The 26,975-nt window shown below is 48.4% G+C and overlaps 1 protein-coding gene across 1 annotated transcript; it reads left to right on the plus strand.

Moving 5' to 3' along the window:
• Positions 1-2,055: 2,055 nt before the first annotated feature.
• On the plus strand, positions 2,056-3,986 carry LOC128730984 (SPRY domain-containing protein 7). Its single transcript, XM_053824078.1, has 3 exons — positions 2,056-2,155; positions 2,314-2,679; positions 2,760-3,986. The coding sequence occupies exons 2-3, from the start codon at positions 2,574-2,576 to the stop codon at positions 3,386-3,388; spliced, it is 735 nt and encodes a 244-aa protein (XP_053680053.1). The 5' UTR covers positions 2,056-2,155; positions 2,314-2,573; the 3' UTR covers positions 3,389-3,986.
• The last annotated feature ends 22,989 nt before the right edge of the window (positions 3,987-26,975 follow it).

A 26,975-nucleotide genomic window follows, 5' to 3' on the forward strand; every position in this document is an offset into this window, starting at 1 on the left:
TCCGAAAGTATTGTGAACGATTTTTTGTTTTGCTAAAAGCAATCATTAGGTTTAATGTCTAACGAGAAACAAACAAAAAACATGGCTTACAATACAGTATATCGATATCCTTGATGTGCTCTTTGCAGGTTTGCTAGTACATTCCTGGACACTGCTGACCTTTTTCAAATGTACCAATCAAACAGGCCTATGCAGTGAAGAAGTGAAATAAACTACTGCAGGATAAATAGCTACAAAATCACAGAAAACATAAGGTCCAAAGGAACCACTATACAGAGCAGAATCAATCGAGCTAACAGTAGCAATAATCAAAAGAAGCACCCACGATTACTCTACCACGGCTATTACTTCGTATCGGAAACTCCCCTCAATGTCCGTGGATCGAAAGGAGGAACAGAGAATCCTGTACAACTACCACTAAAAGAATGAGCGCTATAGCTATATTAGTATTTGGAGATGTGTCTAATATTACGTGTTTATGTACAAAAGCTTAGAGCGGGTATTAGTAAAGGCTGGTAGAAAAGAAAACGCTTGATACGGGGGGCCGGTGTGCCGGGCGCAAAAGGACATGTTTGCTGCGGCCCTCAGGGTCAGACAGAACGCGTAACGTAAGCGCAACACACTTGTGAGACTAGTGATTAATGTAATACTGAAGCATTGGCGTATTAGCCCAGAGAGATGTCGGAAATGAGTTAGATAAGCTTAGTATACTATACTGCCGATGGTGGTAAGTACGCGAACGTGCGTGGTGATCGCTTAATTTAATGACATTATTTATTTATACGGCCCCCTAAACCAGGAGACAGTGACTAATTATTGTATAGACTATATTGTAAATTATCGTAATTCACGCGAGGAAACGTGACACTTGAGAAATATCTTTCCTCCCGTATCGTAACTACTTGTGAAGGGAATCAAATGTTATTCTTAAAATATCGCACAACAGAACAGTAACAATTCACGTAACGTGTATTGATCTTCAAACGATCTACTTTCTAGTACGTTGCTTTATATCTTCGATCCCTTCATCGTTAACAGGGCGACCACGAACAAGCAGTTTCATGTACGAATTAGCAATTACTTGGTGTTGCTATGATGAGGCGCAACTAATGCCAAACAATAGCCAGGATCTCGCACCAGAAGTAGGTTCAATGCGAAGGAAACGTTTGGCAACGAAGATCGAAGAACGCCTTGACGACGTTGCAAGTGATAGGCTACGCGCTGCACGAACAGTTCGTGTCGCCCGAGCATGACGGAGGAGAACAGGTTCTAGTGGTGCAGTATTGTACAGGGAACGGTAACGAATTTAATTATCCTTGCATGTATTTGCGATGAAAAGGACGCGCCTCCTGTGAAGACTAATATTTACATGTTACGAAACAACACACTGCACAGCGCAGTAGTAAAACCCACAGTACACGCCAACAGTCCGCGAGATGGTTCTAGTTCTCTCGCTGGATTCGACGTCTTGGCTGATGGTACTTGTCGTTAGGTTAGTACGTATTCACATCTGTAGATTCATCCTTATGCATACATAACCGAGATAAGTTTAAAGTGAAATAAACTCATTACCATCGTCGTACACCGACCATGCTTATAACATCAACGATAAGCCGCTGGAGTACGGACTGTAATTTGATTTTGTAGAAGGGATAATTTGTTAAAAAATCACACTTTTCTCTTTGTGTAGTTTATGGATTTGTTATTACAGGGTAAACTATGTCAATGCATTCAGTATCTTCGATGATTAAGACGGTCAGTAAATGCATGGTAAAATAATTATATTGAAGGATGTTCTGGTTCGGATCATTCATTCCTCATTTATTTCGTTTGCTTTTAGGATAAAGTTTTAAAAGTTCCTAACAGGTAAAATAATTTGTTTTTATTCATATTACAAATAATAGTTCAAACATTAACGTTGAAATAAGTTATTCTACAGACGGGATTCGAAAACGGTCGCGGATCGGATTGCTCCTAAATTCAAAATGTGACATTTGCCACATCCCATCTGACGTTTGATAAGTCAAAGTACGTGCGGGTTTACAATTGTTTTGGTTGTTCGCTACGACGAAGTTACAGTCTCGCTTCTCGTAAGCACAAAAGTAGAGAAAAACGTGTTGTTTGGATTAAATATACTGCTAAGTCCGATAAAAAGGTATGTATAGAACCAGTTGTAATGAGAAAATTGTTCGCAGCTTGACAGAGATGTTGTTTTCTAGCGAAAACAAGCGCTATACAACTGAGAGCTGAACATATTGCGGCGGTATCAGCTACAACTTAACGTTTGATCTCATTGTTTTTGATTTATTGCAGTGTACGAGCATGCTGCTGAAGTAATACTAGCGTTGACAATAATCATCGAATCTCGCTGAAGCACATCATGCTGCAATAAAATCATCCGGGCTCCGTACGTCGACATATGGTACCCACACGACGAACCGTACCGCGTTGCTCTTGGTAACGTATTTAGGTTAGAGGATCCGGTACTTATTGGGCTCGGCGAGTCACAGGCCATGTAGCAGAGGCCACCGCGCTCGGTACGGCTCGATCAAACAACACCCAACGGCTGTGAAATGTTTTGCTGTTTGAAGAGCTGCCTCAACGGGGTGCTGCCGGCGCAGTCAGTTCCCTTCACGAAAACCACCCCCAACCCGGTCCAGCTGGATGTGACGCACATGGGTAAGCTGCACAAACCATTCCCAATAGCCAAGAGATTGTGTTTTATAATACCTTGTATTGGTTTTTTTATCCATTCCCAGGTCATGAAGTCGTCATCATTAAGAACGGGCTGCGAGCATGCGGAACCGGGGGCGTTCTGGCGAATGCACCACTCGTACAATCCAAGTCGTACTTCGAGGTGAAGCTGCAACAATCGGGCCACTGGTCTATCGGACTGGCAACACAGCAAACCGATCTGAACCAGTCCGTTGGTGGAAAAGATCGCGAATCGTGGTGTCTCAACTCGAACCATCTGGTGCTGCACGGAGGAGATGTCGTTTATCGATTGGACGCCAGCAAGGGCAGCGGTCCAAATGGCGGCCAGAACTCGCCCAGCCACCCAGCCAGCGCAGTTCCGGTGCCCGTCGATCTAACGCCTACGTCGGCACCAGTATTTCCGGCTGCACCAGGGAGTACCGCTGCCGTAGCGTCCGCAGACAGCGGCCTACCACAGGAAGGCGACACGATAGGCGTCGCGTACGACCACGTCGAGCTGAACTTCTACCTTAATGGGAAAAATCTTAACGTGCCGGTGCTAAACGTGCGTGGAACCGTCCATCCCTGCCTGTTCGTCGATGATGGCGCCATCCTCGACATCGTGCTGGACAACTTTGCCTTCGGACCACCTCCCGGATTCGAGCGCATCCTGATCGAACAGTCGTTACTCTGATTCCTGCGCCGAGCTTCACGGTGTAGGCTTCCTTCGTGTGCTTTGTTAAGTTTTGTGTCACCTTTCTCGCACGAACCTATCCACTACGATTACTCTCGTCCTGGAAAGGACGTACGAAAGGATACGTAGGATTACGTGAAAGGAAGTACACCATCGCTTCAATCTCTCTCTCTCGCTACCTATCTTATTTCCAAGCCGGATGTTACGTTGTTTATAAGCCGTTGGTGTTACGAAAGGAAAGCTTTAATACAAACCGCAACTAACGCTACGATAGAGGCACCGTTGATCTTAATCTAAAGTCTTTCACGTACGTTATCGGGCTGCAAAAGAAGTTGCTGCAATATTTCTAGACATTGTTGCTGATGCGCCCGTGAAACTATGCATTCTCGCTAACCCCGACCTCAAGCTATTTCTCGATTAGACTGTCCTCAAAACAAACGTGACCAAAAACTATTCACTTCTCTAAAAATGCTTTGTACTGACTAGGTATTAACGCGAAATGATTGTATGTAAAAGAAGGGCGCAAAACGATATAGGAACGAAATGCCGAAATCTATTGGAAATATACATGGAAATATTTATTGATCTATTTCATCAATCAAAACTCGTTTGTGTTGTGTTTTCTTAACTATGCTCCGAAAGAAAATCATTTGCCAAGAAAAAAGGTAATGTGATGAAATTTGTTACGTTCCGCTTTGATTTTGAAAAAAAAAATTCGGGTTCGTCGCTTGTACTCAACACGTGGCATCGAAGTCTCCGACATCGCCGAAATCATGCGCTCCTGTTACTTCGGGTCGAAATTTCGTCGGCTGCCGGCTTCAGTTTTCGACCGAAATTTTTCGCAAAAATACCAAGAGCGCAGCACACGGTGGAGGTTGATGTGGCTGGTACCCGGGAGACTTGTGCGTGACGTCAAGCGACGAACCTCAGGAAAAAAAAATTAATTTTGAAAAAAAAAAAATTCGGGTTCGTCGCTTGTACTCAACACGTGGTATCGAAGTCTCCGCCATAGCCGAGATCATGCGCTCCTGTTACTTCGGGTCAAAAATTTCTTCGGCTGCCGGCTTCAGTTTTCGACCGAAATTTTTCGCAAAAATACCAAGAGCGCAGCACACGGTGGAGGTTGATGTGACTGGTACCCGGGAGACTTGTGCGCGACATCAAGCGACGAACCTCGGGAATTTTTTTTTTGAATCTTTTTTATTATTTCTTTCCAATATTTATTATTAATTACTTTTTTCGGACAATCTTTTTCGGATTGCTTTTCAATTTTTCTTTCGATTTTTTTTCTTCCATTCTCGCTATTTCTTTCTAAAGAATTTCGCAACACCATAGTATTTTGAATTGTTCCAATCTTTCTCTCGCTCCCGTATAGTTTATTGTTTACATATGTGTATATATATCTTTGTTTATGCGTGCACCCTCGGGGTGTGGGAAGGCTCTTTCTGAACCTCATCTTCTCCTATTTACTTCTCCTTTCGTCACGTAATTTCCCAGCGATTAACGTTCGGTCTATCGCTAACGAAGAAATTAAAAAAAAAAAAACAAAACGAAACAAATATGCTCTGTACAAATGGCCTGCTTTCTTCTCTACGATAGAGAAAAGTATCTTATAACTACCTCATCTACCCTAACGAGAGTACGATCACCACTGCTTGCGCGATTACACTACTCTAACGCCACGTGAGTTGGGAAGTGTGATGCAGATGTTTTATGCCTGGTTTACGCCTTTTTGCCCGTCGTCAGGATTTGGTTAAGCTTGAGTATTGTTACGCTATTCAACAACACACCGCCTGGCGCCTATTCTACGTTCCCTTCCGGTGTCGGTTTTTATCCGCGTTAATTGATTTACTGTCCCTGAACTCCTGACTCCTGCTGACTCTAACTTCCTGCGTTTACATTACTTCCCTATCTCTCCACTGTCTTCCAAAACGCTCGCATGTCTTTCATCTTTTTCGCCGCCATCTCGGTTGCCATAGATACGCCCTGCTTGAGTGTTCTGCTGATACGCGCGTATCCTGAACAAAGAAAAAAACCTGCCTACTACGCATTAGATAGATTTACCAATCGTTCATGGAGGGAGAGGTTCAAAAGAAAAAAAGCTTAAAGGATAACACACTTTCAGAAGGCGCTTTTGGGTTGCAGAATTCCCCTACCGTAGTGGGACATAAAAGAATGAAAAAAAAAATCCCCCCAAACATACAACCGGAACCGGGATTGTGTGGGTTTAGATTTATGGGGAAAATTAGAATCAGACAGCAGCGCTCTCTCGTGCTTGCGTGTGTCAGTGCTATCGAACACAGAGATGCGGAAGGCGCCAATCGATAAAAAAGAAAACATCTTCTCCAGGGTAGCTAGGCGCACGAATTATAGCAATATCCTCTTTATCCTGACTCTTCGCGGCGGCTGGACCGCAATAAATCGTGATAATTCCCCTCCCCCGGGGGTGGTGGTGTGAGTAAGCGCGGCGCCATTCCAACCCTCCCCCCCCCTCCCATCCGTCAGCCGGGTCTGGGGCCAAGGGCACTTTTTTCTTTACTTCGTTAACCGCCCCCACCTGCATTCCCAACACCTACTCCTCCCCTCGCATCTACCAACCGAGCGTTTTCCGAACGGCTCACGCAAAGGTACGGAAAATTAACCCCACTCGGGAGTTCGCGTCCCTTTTTGTTGGAGAGGTGGAGGAATGAAAAGCGAAAAGAAAAAGATTCCCCGCCGGAAGGATTTAATTCCCGAAGGCAACGAAGAACAAAAAAAAAAGGCGGCAGCAACCGAAAAGACAACAAAAAAAAGGGTGCTTTTAATCGCTGGTCCGGTGGTAAAAGAAAAACCACCCCCTTTTGATGAGATGGGGAGGGTGGGGGGTTTTTTTTCCCCCTTTTTACGTCTCAGATTCTCGGGACGCTTAATTTCTAGCTTATCCTTGCGATCCCCGGTGGCAAACCTGGTTTTGCTGATTGCATTTTCTTCTACCTTTCTTTCGGTCTTTCGATTTTCCTTTCTTCCTTCACTTCGTACATTTCCACCGGTGGGAATTTTCAAAACCTCTGTCATCGCGTTTCCGTTCCCTCGGGGTTTAGTGGGGGGAGGGGAGTAAGTTGAGCTATTTCCACAACGAACGCGCGAAAGCTTCCGCAAGGACCTGCACACAGTAAATTCGTTAACGATGTTAAATTCATCACGCAAAGAACGCTCCGTTGGGATGTTTTACATTCTACCGCACCCGTAGCCTCCCGTTTTCTTTATCAAGTGTGGCCGAACTGGTGGATAAAACACTCGTTCCCTGTTTTGTATTAACTGCACTGGAAAAGTCTACTTCTTTACCATTCTACCCTCTGCCTACGTCACTGCTTTCTTTCACCATCGAGCCGTTTTATGCTTCCTCGATTCCGCCATGAGCCCATGGGGGCTTGATTAATTGTCCCTCATTAACGTGTTTGCTCGCTTAGTCTGTTGCGTTGTGGGTGTGTTACTTGTTACCTTCGCGTAAGGCGTAGGCTCTTCCTTATCGCTGCGCTGCCGCTGCCTATGTAATATCTCTTTGATATGGTTGTATGTTGCGTTTTTATAGTTCCCTCACATCCCTTTCTTTTCTCGCTGAGGTGATTGCTTAACGCTAGGTGGCCGTTTTTCACACGCCGCAGCTAGCTGGTATCTGGTATATCTGGCTATTGCACGCCTCACCGCCATTTGCGGTGAAGAAAAACTAGAGCTATCTAACGTATGTGCGATGCTGTTGTGAGTTTCTATTGCGCTACCGTGCTCCCTTCCGCTTCGGAGGGAGTGAAACTCCTTGTCTTCTTCCAGAAGACGGAGCTGGTGGAGTGTGTTTAAAATATGGCGTCAAATGCTTCACCTTGGGTTTGGGTTTGGAGACAACACGCTTCAGTGGGCGTAAAACTAACGTGCCAAGCTTGCGCAAGCTCGCTAGCTACCGTGGGGTTAATGGATGTTCCTGTTGCGCCTGACAAACTGGCCACTTACAAAACAATTACACATCCGGAGAACCACAATTCGGAACCTCGGTGCGGTCGCTTTTCCCCCGCTATTAATCTTTGGTACGGGGGCTGGGGGGCGCTTTGTGTGCCGCGACGGGAAAAAGATCTTGCGATCGACGCTATCTAATGCATTAAAAAACTGTCTTGTAGTAAAATCTAGTACTAACTGCCAAAGGAAATCGCTGATAAACGTGAGAGGACGCCTGTTCTTAAATGTTTAAAATCTCTTATCAACTAAAACTGTACACACAGACGGGTTCGGGCTCGGACTCGTCCTGGCCGCAAGCACACACACACACACGCAGATCCTTGAGGGCATCGCGGTCCAAAGTGTCAGATAGAGTGAGAGAGCAACCGATGCCAGCCGCCGAGAAGCGCGCGTGTAGTCCTTTTTTTCTTGATCCATCCAATATCCACCCTTCTCGCATCGGCTCGCTAGTTAGTTGTGGTTGATGAGAGTGGTGTTTTTGTTTCTAAAAAGAGAAATAAGAACACAAACAACAATAGAATTAGTACACCGATATCGTACACGGGAAAACAGAGGAAGCAAATTGAAATCAATAGAAAACACAAGCAAACAGGAAACCGCAGAACTTTTCTCCGAAAGTTCCCAAAAAGGGATCCCCAAAAAGGGTTTAAAATCGCACCAACGTTTTCGGTTTCGTGCTTTTCAGGTCAATTATCCGTTGGTTCCGATGGAATGCATGACCTTTCTCGCAAGGCATTGTAACTTCTTCACCTCTGAGCGTTGGTGGTTTTGTTGGTTCTTTTCCACGCCGAGAAACCACAAACCCCACCAGAATACACACGCGGCGTCGTGCAGACCCATTTCCTTTCGAGGCAAATGATACAGAGCCAAATCCCTGACTGTACGTGGTTTGTGTGGTGCAACGGTGAAGAGAAGTTTTTACGATTTCACCCCAAAAAAAGAGAGAGAAAGGAGAAAAACCACAAAACCACGAGTCCGTTCCTCGCCTGGGAAAAGCCCAATTTTGTGAGGTCACGAAAACGATTGATGAACGTTGCACGGGGGTAAAAGTAAATGCAAGTCGAACGAAACGGCTCCTGAAACGCTTCGAGAAAGGCGCCACAGGCAATCGCAGCATACGTAATAATCCGCGAGCAGATAAGTGCGTTTTCTTTTGCCACTTTCGGACGCCAGGGATTTTTGTGACACTCACATGTTGCTTTCCTTTTCGCTGCTCGCAACTCGGGCGCTCTTCCGTCTACTCGCAGCATTTAATACTTTTAGGCTATTTTCTTTTCGCCTCCGGACAGGAACGTGACATGAATGCGATGTCGAAGATCTAGTGCTGGGGAATTGCGCGAGAAACGATGAATGCTTTTTGGGGTGGGTTTTTGATGGAGAAGATATTAGTTGCAACGCAAATAAGAGCAACACAGCACGCCCACTGTCTGGATTGAAGGGATCCATTGCGATCCTTCTCGGGTGTCCACCATCTTACGTCATTTCCACTTTTCCAAGCGTTAAATCTGAAGCAGAATGGATGACTCAAAACGTCCGCTATGGTCACAAATGAGCTCAATGAAATAATTACGTACAATGTGTCGCTTCTTTGGCGTTCGAATTGTCAATACTTTTTTTTTCTAATTGCTCACGCTTTGAACAAAATCATTCGAAGAACGTGAGGAACGAAAAAATGCAGCTTTACAGCGGGTGCAGCCAATTGGTCCCACCGATTGCTCCCACTTAATGAAAGCCATTGTGGTGCTCGAAACAAAAAAAAAGTGTCGCTCGAAAGGAGGGCAAAATCTTAACCTTTTATAGCAACAATTCAACCGAATTAGAGACTCGCAATTTCAAACGATTTCATGGAACGAAGTGTTTTCTTTTTTTTTTCCCCAGCCAACGGTGAGACCGAATTTCCAGGTGCCACCTGACGACAATGGAGAGCAAATTAAATCCACTGGAAAGGAACCGAAACAACGCAGGAAGCAGAATAAAAATCGAACCCGGAATCATTTCTCCTGTCCTCCTGCTTTTTGTCCTTTGTCGCATTCTTTAAGCACAAAAGGCACATATTTTTATATGTATTTCGTTCTACAACGAGCTCATATACACCGCTCCACATTAAGTGGTGCGTTTAGATAAATGGCTCACACTTAGCAAAATCCTTCGTCTCACTTCCACCTTGGCGCTTGGGGGGGAGTCAATTTTCCGCGTCACAAAGAAGAAGCCACAGTTACAAGAGCATAAACTCCCCTCCATAACTCCGCGTGTCTGAGTAATTACGAGTTTTTAAGGGTGGGAGGATTTCCTTAACGGCCCACCCATTAAACTGTGAGACGACGCCGTCCGTGAGAAAGTGCTCGCTATTTAAGCGTCAGAGAATGGGCGCGGATGGGATTTTCCCCACAACCAAAAGGCCAGAAATTCAAATCAGAGCCAAAATTCTCCCAGAGGAGACAGTGTTTCTGTTTGCTTTCTTTCAAGCATGGGGAGGTTGGTTTTCCCCGATGTCAACTTTACTTCTAATGCTCCATCGAGACTTCGCTCGAGCGTTTGCTGCTCGTGTTGTTTGTATGTTTGTTTATAAACGTACTTAAAGCACAGTCTAAAGGATTTCCGCTTCAACATCAACGGAAGCGATATCCAGAGCGCGTTTAAAATAAATCTACGAAATTTAGCGTATTAATTGCACTTAATCTCGCTTCTACTTGCTCTCTCTCTCATCAGAAGTGATGGATGTTGTTGGTTACGCTTGAGGAAAATTAAACCCACACGCTCGTCTACGCGCGTGTGTGTGTGTGTGTTGCCTCCCACGTTGCGCATTTTCCGCAAGCCACACACCACACCCAAATCCGTTGCTAAATTGCGCGCAAAAATAGAAAAAAAAACAAGACGAACACCCGAGCGAAGAAATCAAAAAGGACATAATCGCGCAATCATGGCCACCGCACGAACGAGTGAGCCCGCGACCAAACTCATTCCATATGAATCTGAGACCGCCGGGTTTTTCCTCCATTTTCCTCCACCGAACCGGAGCCTAGCTGCGCGCCGATTAAAAAGCCCTCTCATTAATTAACCATTCTAATTAGCAGCGAAAGCCATTTACATTCCCGCGTCCTGGCCTCTAATAGGTTCTCCCTTTTAACCCCGGTGTTTGGAAGGGCGAGCTGAGGCCAAAACCCACCCACCCACCCACACACACACAGTCACAGAAAAAAAACCAGCAAAAATCCCCAAATCCACCCTCGGCGCGTTTAAATCGCTCATCCAGACGGTGGCTTTTCGCGTCGTTATTCCCTCTCTGTCCCACTAACTAGCCGGCCCCCGCTTGGTCTCTTCGGTGGAAAGTTTAACGAAGCATCACCCCTCGAAATGGAAATTAATCTGGCGGCTCTGGTCACCCACCACCTGGCTCTCCCTCACACACCGATCCCACAGACACCTCGGGAAAGCTCACGCCTGCACGGAAAGACTCCGACTCTCGACCGACACTCGTGCATATGGCTGTGATGGAGCTCGAATTTTCGAAAACCCACCCCCGAGGACTGCAACCAACGGTGGTCACGACGGGTAGTATGGTAGGGAGCCGCCTGTGCTCGCACATAATGTCCCACCCCCCAACCACTCCATTGACTCGAAAGGAAGTCACAAGCAAATGGCGGCCGCACAAGGCGACGGTGGGATTGCGAACGAGCATTGCATATCGTTTGGCGAATGTACTTGTCGTCGTCGTCGTCGCCTGCGTGATTATGCTCTCGCGTTCGAGAATAAGGTCACCCCGATGCCCATCCGTACAGTTCAGACGAGCAATGTAAATATCGAAATGCAAGTCAACGTACAACCCCGGCCTGATGGTGACTCCGGAACGGAAAAGATGAACCTTTGCATCGCGCGTGTGTGGAAACGATTTTCGTAACCTCTGACATTTTGCCTACATCCCGAACCTTTTTACAGGAGGACATTCCCTCGAGCTCTTTGCTTGAAATCAGCAAAATCAAAGCAAACCCTTCTTTCGCTGAATAGACGCAGCATGCATTCCGTTGTGCAGCAGCGAAGCACCGGCAGCAGGACCGACAGACCGACCGACCATTGGAGCCTGTGTAAATGGTGTCTGATGACATCAGCATAGTCCCTTGGGGAAGGTTTGATGCCCATCCACACGTGCCGAGTCCTCACGCGACGCTTTCATCTGAAGGCTTTTATCCGCTTCGTTCGGTTTTTCATCCCGAAATCAGCATCCACCGATGGAGGATGATGTCGTTCCGAGGAGGAAAAAGCGCCTCGAAGCGGCTGCAAATTCGACCGGCGAACATGGCATGTGTCATCGTCGATCAGAAGCTTGTATGGGGGCCCTGTTTTTTTTTTTTGCGCCACCGATTCGGAAGAACGCTTCCGGTAGGCGCAATTGGAAACAAGTCAACTGGCGGCTAAGCCGTGCACCCATTCCAAAGGAGCCGGCTTTCATCTTTCAGAACTAAGACGTTTGCTACGAAAGGAGTGGATGTTGAACGTTTTCCAGTTCCACCCTAAGAACTTGTTTCGGAAAAAGCGTCGATTGCGAGACAGAATCGAAAGCATCCGTTTTTCGGCGTAGCTTCCATCGACGCGTTTCTACCATATTTCGAGCGATTGAGAAAACCATTGCCATGCCCGAGGGAGGGAGTAATTTGATTAGGCTCGCGAACTATTTCACCCCGTCGTTCGGCTATTTTTGACGTTTCGACACAGAGTGTAGCACACGAAAGCGACACCGGAAAGCGACGTCCGGGCGTGGTTGATGGAACCGGTATGTTCAAAAGCGGTTCCATTACACCGTAGGACGCTGCTACCTAGGAGGCTTCGTACGGCAGCGGATGGTTCACAACGACCGTACGATTGATCCGTTTGCAAACGTTACCAGCGGCATCGAAACGTCACCCGTGGGGGGGGGGGGGGGGTCGCAAAAGGACACGAGTGAAGCTTTCGCGTCCTGCTTGCACACTCGAGTGTGTGAAGGTTGATCCGTTGCGAAACAGGATCACAATGATCACCCAACTCCCGATGAAGGATGATGAGTCGCTATAGAGCTTCACGGAAAATCAACGGGTTGCTTTCGTGTCCAGGGAAACGGCACGTAAACGACACGTCCAGACCGGGAAATGGAGTTCAACCCCAAACCATGCTTCTTTCACTCTGTCCTTCGCCAGATTGTGCGAGAATTGTTTCGCGTGACTGACGCTACAATGACGATGGCAGCTTCCGGTAACGGGATTGAAATCCTAACTCGCCCTTACGCTCCTCGTTGAATGCCGACAAGCCCATCAAAGGCCGGCCAAAGGGCGAGATGAACGACGGACCTCTCTCTCTCTCTCTCTCTCTCTCTCTCTCTCTCTCTCTCTCTCTGTCCAAACCCCAAAAAGGATCGAGCACATCGGCAACCGATAAAGGGAAGCTCGCACCATGTTGGGCTCATGACAAAACGAAGATTTACAGCTCAATACCAGCGAAACGAAGGGCGTGTGTCCGTGTGTCCATGTCTCTGTCGTCGGGAACGCATTTCATTTCCAAAAGCAGGAGCACGAACAACCAAGGTTTGCGAGCTTTTGATTGTGTTTACAAATCTTCACGGCAATTCATTTTCCTTTCCAACGACCGGTCTTGTTTGGTTCGAAGCTCGAGAAGAAGAAGAAGCTGGTCGATTAAAACGTCTCCCCAAAGCTTGATTGCTACCAGCCTAATCGGTGACCGAGAGCAGGTCGAGCTGCTTGACCAGCAGCTATTGAAGACCTCTTCACACAGGGGGACGTGAACGCCGCAGCCTGAATGAGACTTTAAAACGCACTTCAAACTCTCCGGCGAGCTGGAATATATCCGACCGCACGCGGTTCGATCGATCGAATCGTTAGCTGGTGGATTTTACCGAGTGGTGAGTTGGTGGCACAATGTTTCCAAACACACACAGAGCATCTTCTGACAACAAGGACACGAGAGACGGTGTCGTCGTGGTGAGTGGCCACTTTCACCAACAAATTACTTTCTTCCAACTGATTACGACAGTCGGAGGATGACTAACGCGCCCAAACGACTCCGCAGACTTTCAGCACGCTCGGAAATGAAATCAATTTAAGTAAGACGCACTCCCACAATCACAGTCCCTTCTCCTGTGCATAAGAAAAAAAAACAATCGACGACCCATGGAGGGTGGCGAAAAGACGAGCGAATTATATTTGCATATCCGGCGGCTGAGCGAGCCGTCATTGTGGGGAGATGAAAAAGTGCGCCTCGAGTCCTCTACCATCAGGAAGAGAGCTGATCCGACCGTTCCTGATTGTTCTGCTAGGGGTGCCTGAAGCGAATTTACTGGCGATTTTGGATGCAGCGTTGGGGTGATAAGAAAAAATGTTGCAAAAACAATTCCACCACCTCGAGGGGAAGACTACCATTGCTTCCATATCCCCATTTGCGCGCTAGACCTACTTCTTTTCATCCAGATGGAAGAACGCACCAAACCAAACGGCCAATCGGCTCCCGGTTCCAAATATGGCGCAAAAAAAACAACCTCGTGCCAGTTTCACCGGAACATCGCGAATTCCGGAGCGCATGGCAGTTTACGATCTGTTTACGAATGCATAAATTACAGCCAAACAAAGAGAAAAAAAAAAGGCTCTCGCTGTATCTCACGCTTTCTCAAGCGAGGGTTTTGTGCCCATTTTGTGGGTCGAATTTTCGCAGCAGCGCTTTTTTTTAAATATTTCTCTCCTACCCATCCAAGGGAGCCACACTCACGTAAAATGAGTTTTATTCATCCACAAGCACAAACAAACGTCTAGCGGCAAATTGTCTCGAGCGCCTGTTTTAAGCATTGTTTACGGGAGCGCACTTTGAAGGAAAAACAATGGCCACTAACCCACGCGCGGTGGGAGGACATCGGTGTGTGTGTGCAACGGGGCGGGATTTATTAATTTGTTTACGTTCTCCCCCCCACACCATGGAATTCCTCTACCCCACGCAATTATCCACCCCGATAGGGCTAGGGATGTGTGCGCTTGCGGGCTTCCTTTCCAAGGATCGATTAAATGAAAGCGAAAATACACGAGTGGTTATTAAAATGCCCTCGCGCACCACCCACACACACACCCATCCGGAGAGCATTTGTGCGTGCGTGCGTCTATAATTCGATTTTATTGACACTTCATTATCGATGCGCCCTCCTCACTCGCGGGGAAGCCCTCAGGCTCCATCCTGTTGTGGTTTGATGCGCAATCCGCGGGAAAAAGACCCCTGGAGTGATTAAGAGCACACATACGCACTCGCACGCACGCACGCACACGAACGGATCTCGTTTTGTCCGCCAACACTGACTCCACTCGACGTGACTCGTATTACGTTGGGTTCGGTTAATGATGCCGAAAAGCGGCTGCCAAAGGACACGACGAGAGAAAAAGAGTGAGAGTGAGAGAGAAAGAGAGAGCGAAAGAGACAGAAAGTGTTTTAATCTAACGCGCGGGACGCGGGACACAGGATCGACTAAAAGAGACGAGCGGGTTGAGAAAAAGAGGAAAATTGAGTGGAAATATTTCAAATTAATTTATATCCAACCATCCCGTTTGCTCTGCAGCCACATTTCCCGAGCGGAAACGAGCTTAGGATCCAAGGATCCATCATCCAGCGGCTAGCGAGAGAGAGAGAGAGAGAGAGAGACAGCTCACCCCTTGCGCCATCATCCATCGGCCATCGGCGGACAGCAAAAAGTTTTGGGGAAAAGCGAGAAAATGCGGGTCCGCCGGAGGCACGGTTGGGCAATTAAAATTTGGCAAACAAAACGCCGAAAAGGATCCGCGAAAGGACGGTGTGTGTGTGTGTGCGCGTGCTCGCGAGCATTTCTCGAAATCGCACCGAGAGATAGATATTTATATCCATCCTCTCCACCCACCTGGGTTTGCTTTGGGGTTAGGTTGCGTTGGGTGGATGACGCAGAAAGGACTCCTACAACCAAGGGGGTGGTACACACATCCGGTTGGAGCCGCGTTTGCCAAATTGAAAATCGTTTTGGGGAAAATTTTGGTGGGTTTTCCTGCCACCGGCGGATCCACACGTTCGACAAGGATGCTTCATTATCCCGTAACGGATGTGCGGTGAGTCCCAACGATGGCAGAAGCTCGTCGTTCCACCAGCTAAAGCCCAGCCCTTCGAGAGACGGCATTGTCGCTCATTCGGTGAAAAGGGCCACGAAATGCATTTCGCCGTTCGATTCCCTTTGAATGGCAGCTGTACGGTGCGCAGTGCGCTGATGAAAGGTGCATAATTTAGAGCGGTTTACGAGGGCATAACTTTCACGTGGGGCTGGGAAAAAGGGGCCAGTTACACGGCAGCTCGATGTGGATGGACGGGCTCCCGAATTGGGAGCAAATAAAACTAAAAACCCAGCACAGCTTCGGTCCGTTTATCGCTCGCGCCCTTTTGCATAAGCGGCGATTGCTCATCAAAATTGGATTCCAGCTCGAGGCTTCAAGGACGCGTGCATTACTCCGGGAGACTGGTCGGCGGGCCACATTTTCCACAGATGGATTGCAGCAGCAGCACCACGTTTCATGCATAGAGCGTATATTTTATGCACAAAAACTTACACCGCGCATCTGAGCCCAAGTGGCGTGGGAATGATGCCGTGGTCCTGCCCATTTTCCGTCCCGTTTGAAGACCATAAACTGTGGTCGATGTTCAGCACAATTTATGGCACAAAACAGGAACCATCATTTGGCCGTTGTACACACGAATAGTACACACCCGTCAATGGACGCGCAACATTTGAGAACTAAGCGGCAATTTCACGCCTTTTCATTAGGCTAAATTTTGAACAGTTTGCTATTTCGTTTCACACTTCCGAGAACGCCAGCAGCCACTAATCGACGCGGTAATAGCAGGTAAAGTTGTTACACGGGTCCTCGGAATCAACAAAAGTGAACCAGCGATTGAGCCTGGAGGGAAAATTAATAACCACCGCTCAAGAGAAACCACCTAAATGAGCCCGAGCCCCTATCAAACCCTGCGAAGTTTGACGCCGAATGCGCACCACCAATATCGGTATCCCATCAAGATCTACATTTGAGTGAATTATGAATTCAAATTACGTTTTCGTAAGCTTTTGAGGTGAGCTTATTACCCTCGCTGGTGGTGGCAAGATGCGAATAACTGTCTATACCGAGTATCGGCTTTTCACATCAAACAGGAGGTGGGTGGGCATAAACCACCGCGAGATGAAACCACCTCAAAAGCAGGCGACCGAAGGCGGTTGTGGTTGATCCGCGCACAAAAGCCTACACCGGGGCAATGGCGGTGTTCTGCCAATTCCACCCGGGGGCAACAAATCACGAAACAATGGCGCGAATGGGAAGTGAAATTGTGGTACCGACCGCGTCCGTTGAAGTCAATAGCAAAAGCAAGCGGACAACGACAACGCTGGCGGATGATTGAGAGCCCAACCGACTACAAAACTACAACTGACCTTTCTCGCGCGAGGAAGAAGCTCGCGTCTTGTCGCTGGAAGCGGATCAGAGGGAGAATTAAATGGGCTTTCATTCAATTAGCACTTGCCTTTTGCGTCGGATGCTGGAACCGAAATCGAAAGCCTACAATCTAGTTGCTTCAGGAGCCGCTAGGTGGCGCACAACCACGTTTGGAAGCTCGTTTTGGAGTCGAAAGTGAGCAGCAGTTGGAAACCTCATATTAGGGCAAATAAACCATTTTCCTGCGCGAACCAAAACGTTCCGAGAAAAGCGCCCAATTTCCACCACCAAGTCGCACTCAGAAAAGCAAACCTCCACTCAATGTACAACAGTATAATTAAACTTCATAGAATGGGGATTTGTGCTCCACAAAATAGGGATGTTCCTTGTCGGTGTGGAAAAGGACCTGTTACGAAACGTGACCCCGGGATGTGGTTAGTTTAGCCCCCAAACGCTGCCAGCCAGTGGGGGGCGATTGAAGGCGAACCTACAAACTCTCCAAACATGCCTAATCGTCTACTTGCGCGGTTTTGCGTGTATTTAGGGAAAACCTGGGAGCCCACGCGCGCACAAAGGATGCGTCGAAAAATGGAGCGCCCGCAGTCGGGATATAAATGGAGGTGCTTTGTAGGACGCCGAACACCGGGCAATGGCTTTGGTCTGGTGGTACCAAATTAAACACCGGTTTTCGTTGGCTCAAGCACGCTCCATCTACCGGCGTGGGCTTGTGTTAGTTCACCCGGTTAGTTTTCCCTCCCCCCAACTAGCGATCGATTGCCAATCGATTCCGGTGCTCCAGCGAACCAACACCGAACGGAATGATGCACGTGCACCCAGGACTATAGGAGGGTTGTGAAAAATTCGTGCCCTTCGAGCTGTGTCGGGCTCACAGGGAGCGTGGGATCATAGTGGGATGGTGGTGAAAGTACCGGAGAATACGTGCTCGAGATTTTTCCCCGACGACACACACTCGAGCGAGAAGAATTCAAAGGGATCAAAGCCACCGGAGCTCCCGGTTCTTGGGACGATAAGCGCCACCGAGTGCACGGCAGAAGGGTTAGTAGCACCAAAGTGCACCACCACCAGCACAATGGATGCACCCAGAAACGGTGGGCAACAATATTGCACACGAAATTCACTCCGTTCGTCCGCGATGGAAAGAAACGGATTGTGTGCAGTGGTTTTCGCCAATGGAAAAAAAGGCGGTTGCATAAGCACTACCGTTGCAATAATGTGCTGCGATGTATTTTACAATCGATTGTTAGGAAAGGAATCGCATGCGAAGGCAAACCTCCGCTGAGGTCCCAAAGCATTCTAACATCGCAATGACATCGGGGGCAAATACCTTCGTATCCTTGTTACTGGCTGATACAATCAGCATTACTAGCGCATCACCCAGACGGCTAGTTCTCGAGAGTTCGTGTTTCGAAAGGACGCACCTTCCCCAGTCAGGAGAGGCCGTCTCGAGACGTTGGCCACCACACCGACTCGACGCCGCGCTAATGTGGCGAAGAAAGTGTATTCTTCCGGGGAGGTAAATCAAAGAAAACGCACTCAGACGCCTGGTCGGGCGGTTTAGTGGTACTTACCACGATATCCAAAGAATCAAGAAGTCATCGTCGTCGTCGTCGTCGTCGCTGCTGGAGTTTTCCATTGTCCGAGAACCGAGACGCCGCCATACGGGACCGAAAAGCTCCACTTTTTACACTACTCAAGCCGGGCGCGTGTGTGTTCGTGCCACTTGAGAGCGGATCATTTGGTGCGAGGCGTCAGCGTTATCCTTCGGGCAAGCCCACCATAAGGGCCGTGAAGATGGAGGCGCAGCATGCAGGAGCAGTCTTTCCACCGCAGGACACTAATCACTGAAGATAGTGGGGCCGGGCTGGTGGTCGGTGGAGAGTTGCACATTCTTGGGTAAGTCCCGCTTGGGTTGGAAGGGCGCACATAAAGTTGCCACGGGCAAAACCCTTCTGCGGGTCTGGTGCAGCGGGACTGCATCAGCTTCAAGCCGTGTGCTTGATTGTGCAGGCTGCACTTATACGCTCGAACGTCGTCAACGAGGTCATAGGCCGGAGGTGGAGCTCACCGTACGTTCTGGTGTTGTGTCTGGAAGGCGATGGTGGTCGGTGGCTGTGGTTGCGTCCTTGCTTCCTTGCGCTGAAATCTCGACCTCGCCTTGAAGATGTTGCGCCCTACAATGTATGGAAGGGGATAGAGAAAAAAAAGGATAAAGGAAGAATAAATGAGATGAAATTAAAATAAATTCTAATGAAATTAGCCAACCATTCTCGTCTTTCCAAGCTAAGGATGGCCCTACAGAGGGCTAAGGATATAAGGAAGGTCTTCCCACGAACGACAAGGATGCATATTCAACACGCCTTCCAATCGGTTTCTTGTTGAAGTTTTTCGATTTAAACTGCGACTTATGTTCGTGTTGAATGGTTTTTTTTTCATGCTATTTTTTTGTCGCTTCCATGAGAATGAGTGTGCCTAATTTTATCATATTTTCCTCCCGCTTTCGTATGAATTTGAAACAAGCGTCAGAGTTCGAAGGACGAACAAAAAGACTCCCAGCTAGGACAGAGTATTGGTGAACGATTCTACATCCTCCCAAGGACCCGAAAGAGAAGAGGACGAAGAATGTTCAACTCAACGGAGCTGTACCTCAAAAGTATGCCGGTCCAAAGCTATTCTACCGACATAAGGCGGAACTCCTTTTTTTTTGGGGCGGCCGAAACCAAGCCAAACACACACATAAGCGCATTCCAGAAGAATCCCACAGGAGAGAGAGTGAGCAAAAACGTAACCAACCGGAAAGAGGGTGATGAATTGGATATGGACGAAAAAAGAGCCTTTCCTCTGATCGTTTTCTACACAGTCCGATTGCGACGAACCGCTGCTGCCGAGCTAACTGGAAATGGAAATGAATGAAGCCCGCAAGAGCAAAACAAAAAAAAAAGAATAAAATATCACCCCAGACCCATTTTCCCATTTGTAAAAGTTTTACGGTTCAAAAAGTTTTCCCCAAGCCTGGATGCTGGACGAGAACGAAACGAGAAAAGCGCGAGTGCGAGAGCGGCGGGGACACGTGTCCTTAGCCGAAAGCTTCCCACTGTTTCTCGTCGTCCTGACGTCGTCGCCTGCGTAGCCTGTCTCGGCTGTTGATTTCTCGGAAAAAAGGGTTTGAATGTTTTAATCAGTCGGTCAACTTTGGCGCTTTAGCTGCGTTCTGAGCCTCGGCACAGGACTTCGGTTCCGGTTCGCATTTCCGTTGCAAGGACCTTTCGGCAGAAGCGCATACCAACCCGAACCGCCTCGGGCACGGTATGAGGGACCGTCCGTGATTTTGGATTTATATTTTCACTTGCTTGAGAGCTGAGTTTTCCGGCCAAACCGGACTCCAAGAAAAGCGTCACATTTTTTTTTGAAGGACCCGACGCACACGCTAGGCTATGCTAATTAAAACGAGTTGTGCTAATTTCGTTTGCATTTAACCATCCGCCATTTTTGCTAGGGGCCAATGTTTTCCTTCAGAAATTAATGTGTACTCATATTTCGGAACGAAGCGAAAAAAAAAATGGCTGACGAAGTGAAGGAAACAAAAAATAAACCCACCTCTAATTAGCCCTCACATTTCTTCGCCACGAAACGAGCGCTGGTGGATAGAATTACACTTAATCCTGTCTTAGCCGTGCAGACAAAACATATATATGGCCCCTAAAAATGGGCTATCGACCGCATCAGCGGCAGCAGCGTGCCAAGCATGCCGTGTGGCATAAATTATGCTCAAAAAAGGAACAAAGTTTCCATCGGAGAAAGCGGCGGCAAAGGAAGCGCATTTTCCTTATCATACTTATTGGTTTAAGGAGGTGATGAAATAACTCGCAAACGCGACAGCGAACATCCGGTGCGCTCCGTCGGTGCCACATTGCGCCCACGTCCACGTCCCAAACCACGACACGATGGCGTGGAATGTTTTTGATCCGATAAAATTCCTTCATCCCAGCCCGGACTCGGTGGCTTCTCTCCTCCCTTTTCCCACCAACTTTCAGCAGGTGGTACACCCCCGCAACCCCCATCTACCCTAACGACGACACACTTCCATTAGATAATGCACTGCACAGCGAGACGGAGCCAAATGAGGGGACAAAGTTTTGGCAAGTCGTTCGTTCTTCGTGACGCGCAGAAAATAGCGAACGGAATGGGGGGGGGGAAGTGTCCTCGGCATGCAACAACAAGAACAACAACGAAAGAAAACAAAACGAAAAATAAACGCCCTCCCCCCAGCAGGTTCATCGGGTGGATCTAGGATTCGGATTTCGGTCGCCAGTCGTTTAACGAGCAAACGGGGTTTTTCCGGGACACACCGAGCGGCACCTTCACGACGGTGGTAAACAAGCGATGGAAAGTCAGGCACGTGGCCACAGACACAGGCAAATTGGGCGCCAAGTGCGATGATGAAGCACTTGGAAAATCCATCTGATGGAAAGGCCAACTCACCGGGGTGGGGGATGGTAACTTTTCCTACCACGGGAAAAAGCACCACTCTATGGGCTGCGCAACGTTTTACGGTTGTGACACGTGCAGAGAACAAACCGTGCGCTTCGGAACACCGGAAAGTCCATCCAGCAGGCGAGCGCTCTCTTTCGTCCGCCTCGGATTGTTCGTCGTATTTTAGTTTTATTTTTGCATTTAATAATCACGGCGAGTTTTCCTCGGAATGAAGCACACACCAAAAACAAAAAAAAAGCAAAAGTTTGTTCCGAGTCAACCGTCGTTTCTTCCGTTGAACCACTCGAGAAACTCCCGCCCTCCGAACACCTGGGGCAGGATTCGTGCCAAACGTACAACCTATTAAAAGCGCCTGTTTCATCGTTTACTCGACACTGCGCAGCTGTTATCATCGCCAGTGGCAACAAATCTGCAAGCTGGAAGGAAAACGCACCGAGCGTCGGCTGGTGACCGGTGATCACTTCAGGTGCGGTGTTGACACGCTTACTTAAAACCTATTCACGAAACTTGGAACAATAGACAACCTCGCTCGCTCGGTGCTTTACAGCAACGCTAATGATGATAAGCCACCCGTGTAAAATCAGCCACCCAGGCGGCCAGCCTAAGGCGCAGGATAGCACCGACAGTACCGACGAATTTCGCGCGCTCACAAACAAAGAAACTTCGGTAGCGAGCCTCCGGCCAAGGACCAAGTTCTTCGATTTCCTGACAAGAAAAGTAGCCGGGAATTGTGGCCACTGACTTCACGGACTGACTCGCTCTGACTGGCCTTCTGTCGTAAATATTTGCTTACTCGAGGCGCCAAAAAAGAAAAATCCACGCCCATTGAAAGACGTACGCTCGTCGGGTGGTAGCATATTTTCGTTCGATTACGGTTTCTTTAGGGGAGGCGAGCTGTTGTGACTCGGGAAACTGCGTCCTAGATGGCTCACCAGACGTTGCATACACGACGCCCAGAAGACGGCAGGATGAAGTGTTTATAATCAACAGCAACGCCATCACACCCCGGAGTGTCGCCCGGAGTTTGCCGCAATAGCAGCGTTATCCTGAACGCCATCGCGATGGCGGAAATCTTCGCTGCTAGGACACGTCACCATTGGGTGTTCACCATTTTCTTCACCATCGGGCGGATGTGCGCTCCAGTGTTGTTGACGTCGTGGTTCACATCCCTTGGTAGGTAAACGGAAGCGCCCTTCGGAAGCAACGTGGCGGAGCGCACCAAAAATTAGCCTAATCAAGACATCCTTCTTGTGGGTATCCTTCGCCAGCTCCCAGGGAGAGCTAGCAACACAATGTCGTCTAGCCGCATGTTTGTGCATGCTGATGCTGCTGTTGTGTTCTCGTGGGGTGCCAAACAGGATGGTAAACAGTTGGCAGGGCACAACGAGTGCCAGTGTTGGCGCCGCTTGGTCGTTGGTCAAGGAAATCTAATTTAAGCCAACGACGGCACCACACGTTCGTGAAGGCATGTTTGCAACGTGCTGCGGTGACCAGCATGACATCGCACGCACCGAGAGCGAGCTTTCTTCCGTTGCGCGTTACAACGAACATTCCAAGAGGAGGGCCGTTGTTCGCATGGAAGCCGATGTAACCCACCGGGGCAGATTTGCCCCACAGAACGGATGCTTCCACCGGGTTGGGCACAATATGTTGATCATGATTCTAACGTCCCGGGGCGGAACGAAAATCATAACCATTCGGTGCGCGCACGTCGTCTAACCACGTCCCAACGATGGTGACCTTTAAAAGCGGGCGACCAGCGGGGTGTGATTGGCGAATCCCTCGGCGACGGAAGGGCGAACCTTCTGCTTCTGTTCGCCCTCCCATGATCTCGAGCCATAAACGTGTCGTGGCCAATAAACAATGAAATAACGGTGATGTTCGGGAAAATGATTATTATCGGTAACACGAGCAACCGAAACACGGTCAATAACGCTACAAATAGACGGTAATGTTCGTTTCCTTCCGATGCAGCACTTTTCTTTTCGCTTCCGTTTTGTTTTTTATAGCGCCACTATCATGGCCCCACAATACTCAATCATCTCTCCATTTTGTACTTCTGCCGGGCACCCGGTTCGCCTTCACTCCTTTTCCAGCAAGAGGTCCTCGAGACCACCACACAAAGGCCAACGGTAGTAGTGAACGAAAAATCAAACCTTGCACACCAAAAAAGGGCGCATAAAATGGCACTGCACAGTGGCACATAAAATATGAAACACGCAAAGGAAGTGTTTCGTGTTAAAAAAGCAAAAAAAAAATGAATACTATATATGTTATTCACCGCTGATTGCAACGTTTATTTCGTGGCCATCGCGTGGCAGGTCCCCAACACCTATTTGCCGCCCTTTTTTGCACACCGAGCCAGTTGCATGGTAAAGGAACCATAAAAACGGGGAGGTGGTGTCCTGACGTCTTGGTGGACAGGACCTCGTGACGGACCCCTGGCAGATGGTTCCGTTCTGGTCGAATGGGGAGAGGATTCGTGTCCAATATTCCCCCAGGTATCATCTCGAGCCGTGTTATGCTCGTCCTTTCTTCCAATTTCACTAATTGCTAGCATAAAACCGATAATGACATTACGATGATGGCCGTACCAGGTATCGTTATCTCGTCCTTCCATGTCCTTCCATCGACGAGATTCGATGGACTGCAGGCTCTTTGCACGTGTGCACGGGGAGAAAAATAAAACAAAACGCTCTTCTTCAGCCAACGATGCGGAAAAAAAAGTACCACTCGGGCGGAAGAAAGCTCCGACAACGGGCACACCTAAATGGCAACCTCTTTTCGAGGCCGTCATCATATTCGGCTTAGATCGAACACAACCAGTGTAGTGTTGGGCGTGGGGCCGGAAAATAGTGATTTGCACCCAATTCGACGAGGAAGTGGTAACGATCGAAAGGAATTTTTGATGCCACATCGGAAGAGCACGCCAGGAAGAACTCGAACAAGACGATGACACCAACCGATGGGATGCTGTTCGAATTCATGCCCATTAGCGGACGTTGTGCTTCTCGGAGTTTCTTCCTCAACACGTGTTCCAATCGGGAACGAACTTCTGAACTTCACAGATATATCGTTAATGGGCCACACTTTGGCACAACTTTGCATCGCTAGGCGAAAGTACATTTTGTCCACCCAACTAAGACGAAATTTCCACGAGGGTTTTTTCCCTCCCCCGTCAACCGGATTATCGATTCATCTCGACGGCCCATATTGAGCACACATGTGTGCCCGCTGTTCGCTGTTCGCTGTTAATGATGATGGGTTGTGTTCCAGCAGAAGGCTCGGCTAAAATAAAACAACCCAAATGCCTCTCCCGTAACCGATCCCATCCATCTGTCAAAAACCCATCAAACGATCGGAACGACCACCAGCGCGCAGCGGGGGATCGAAAATACACGCACAAGCGGTGGTGGAAAAAAAGGGAAGCAAAAGCGAGCGAGCGAGAGAGCGAGAGAGCCCTTATCCCTTCGCTTCTTTTCGCACGTAGGATAACATCTCGCAACCATATGTTGCTGCCGACGGGATGGCCGGGAAAGCGGGTCCGTCATCAATAAACAGAGCATTATACGGAACGCCGATGAAGTAATTCGAAATGGAAATGAGTGACTTTTATGGGTTGCGCTGCCTTTCAATGGGGTTCCGCGCGTCGTTTTCGGGTCCTTCGGAAGGTCATTCTGTCCGGTGTGGGTAAAAGCGAAATAGGTACATATATGCGACAAGCAGCACACAGCCAGCCGGTTTCTGGCCTTCGCCTATCGGTCGTTATTGGGTTTTTTTCCCCTCGACCGGAACGATTTATTTATGCTCATTTGCAAACCGCGACAGATGCCGATAGAAGAGACGCAACGCCATATATATCCGAGAAGCTAACGGACCTCTACCCAGCCTCTTGATCCTTTTTTTTACCAGCCGGCTCACTGGTGCTCGCAGTTAATGAGCGGCCATTGAACATCCTACCGCCGATTCGGAGCCGATTTGGTGGTCCATAATAGTGCTCGGTGATCCCGTGACACTGGTCCGGGTGGTCGTCTCTACCGACCGGCAAAGGATGGCGACAATGCGATGATGATTGATTCCATCCCGATGGACACCAGTGGTGGTCGGTGGCAGCAGGCAACATACTGGAAGAAGGCGCACGAGAGCCATCGAAAGACGGAATCAGCAAAACACCAAGGAATTTATATCGGAATAAATTATGCAAATAATGTCATCGCGGATTGTGAGCATTATTGTGCTTCAATGGACCGATGGACCGATGGACGGATAGACGGAGGAGAAACACGGCAGATGGGGGGGTTGGGGGAGGGCTGGTCCACAAGGACAAGAAGGTGGGCCCCTCTTTCTCTCCACTGCATCGTAGTGCCACTTTCGTGATAAGCAGCGAACGGAGCAGCAATGTAACGGAGAGTCGGAGTTTTAATGAATTTAAAAGCGTCAACAAGCAATGGCGACCTCGCGTGCTACGAGGAATGCTCGAACGTGGCCACACCTTGCAGCAGAGCCAGCACACCTCGCCATCGATTATCAACCAATCAATGCAAATGAAAGTTATAGCTTCATTAATATGCATTCCTGGCACCAGTTTGTTTACTGATAATTGGTTTGCTGTTTCGGAACCATTTAGTCAGATGGCATTCTGATCGCCGTGTGGTCAACTGACGTTCAAGGTAGATTAGAATGCCACCACAAGGTACTCTCTTGTTCAAATAAACAGCTATATCTTTTCTGATCGTATAAGTCGAATTTTAAGAGCTATCCATTCGTCTAGAAGCATTCACGCTTGAACACCGTCTAACTCGACACTGCATAGGTTGAAGATGCTTGTAAAGCAAGCGCATCGCACTGCAAGTCATCGTTTGCAACCGTGTACAGACTCAACTACCCTCGCGTCAATCCGCATTCATTAGCAAACATCCATGAACGCCATGTATAATTGCTGCAAAATGGTGCTCCCACATAACCCGTGCGATCGTCCATAACAGGCTACTTGCCCTCTTGGGGTCGTCCGCCAAAATGGACGGTCACTTTCCCTCGGATGGAGGATTTATATTAAGAGACAACGCGAAAATGCACACACACGCACACACCCATTGCAACGATGCGCTCGTAATTGTGAGCGGTTCTCTAATTCTCCGCATCCTTCAAACGCAATCTAATCGGATGGGCCACGCGAACGGACAGCTCCCGCAGATCCGTGGCAATGGTGAGCAGTTAAATTAATGAATTTATGGTTTTATGTCCCGCGGCGTTAGTGAGGCGTTTTTTTTTTCTATCTAATTTCTCCACGATCGCACCCAACCAGCCTACGAGCATTTAGCGTCAAACCAATCAACCCGAGCTGTGGCTAGGGCCTGGTGTCGGAACGGTTGTGTCTTGCTTGACGATCCCGGCGCTTGTTTAAGTTGCTTCATGCCGGAAGCGAACAACTACGCACCCCTCTTTCGCCGGCTCGTGGGCGTGCAAAATGGGAAATAATTGACACGGTCCTAGTGGACGATTTCGAGCGTCCGAAACAAATGGCACCCGGCACCAGCCCCGTCGGAGGCGAGCTCGAATGGAACAGACAACAGACGATGATGATAAAAGTTGTCTCGTCGTTCAACCAGCACGACCCTGCCTGA

The sequence above is a fragment of the Anopheles nili genome, chromosome 2 (assembly GCF_943737925.1).
Source record: "Anopheles nili chromosome 2, idAnoNiliSN_F5_01, whole genome shotgun sequence".
Taxonomy (NCBI): domain Eukaryota; kingdom Metazoa; phylum Arthropoda; class Insecta; order Diptera; family Culicidae; genus Anopheles; species Anopheles nili.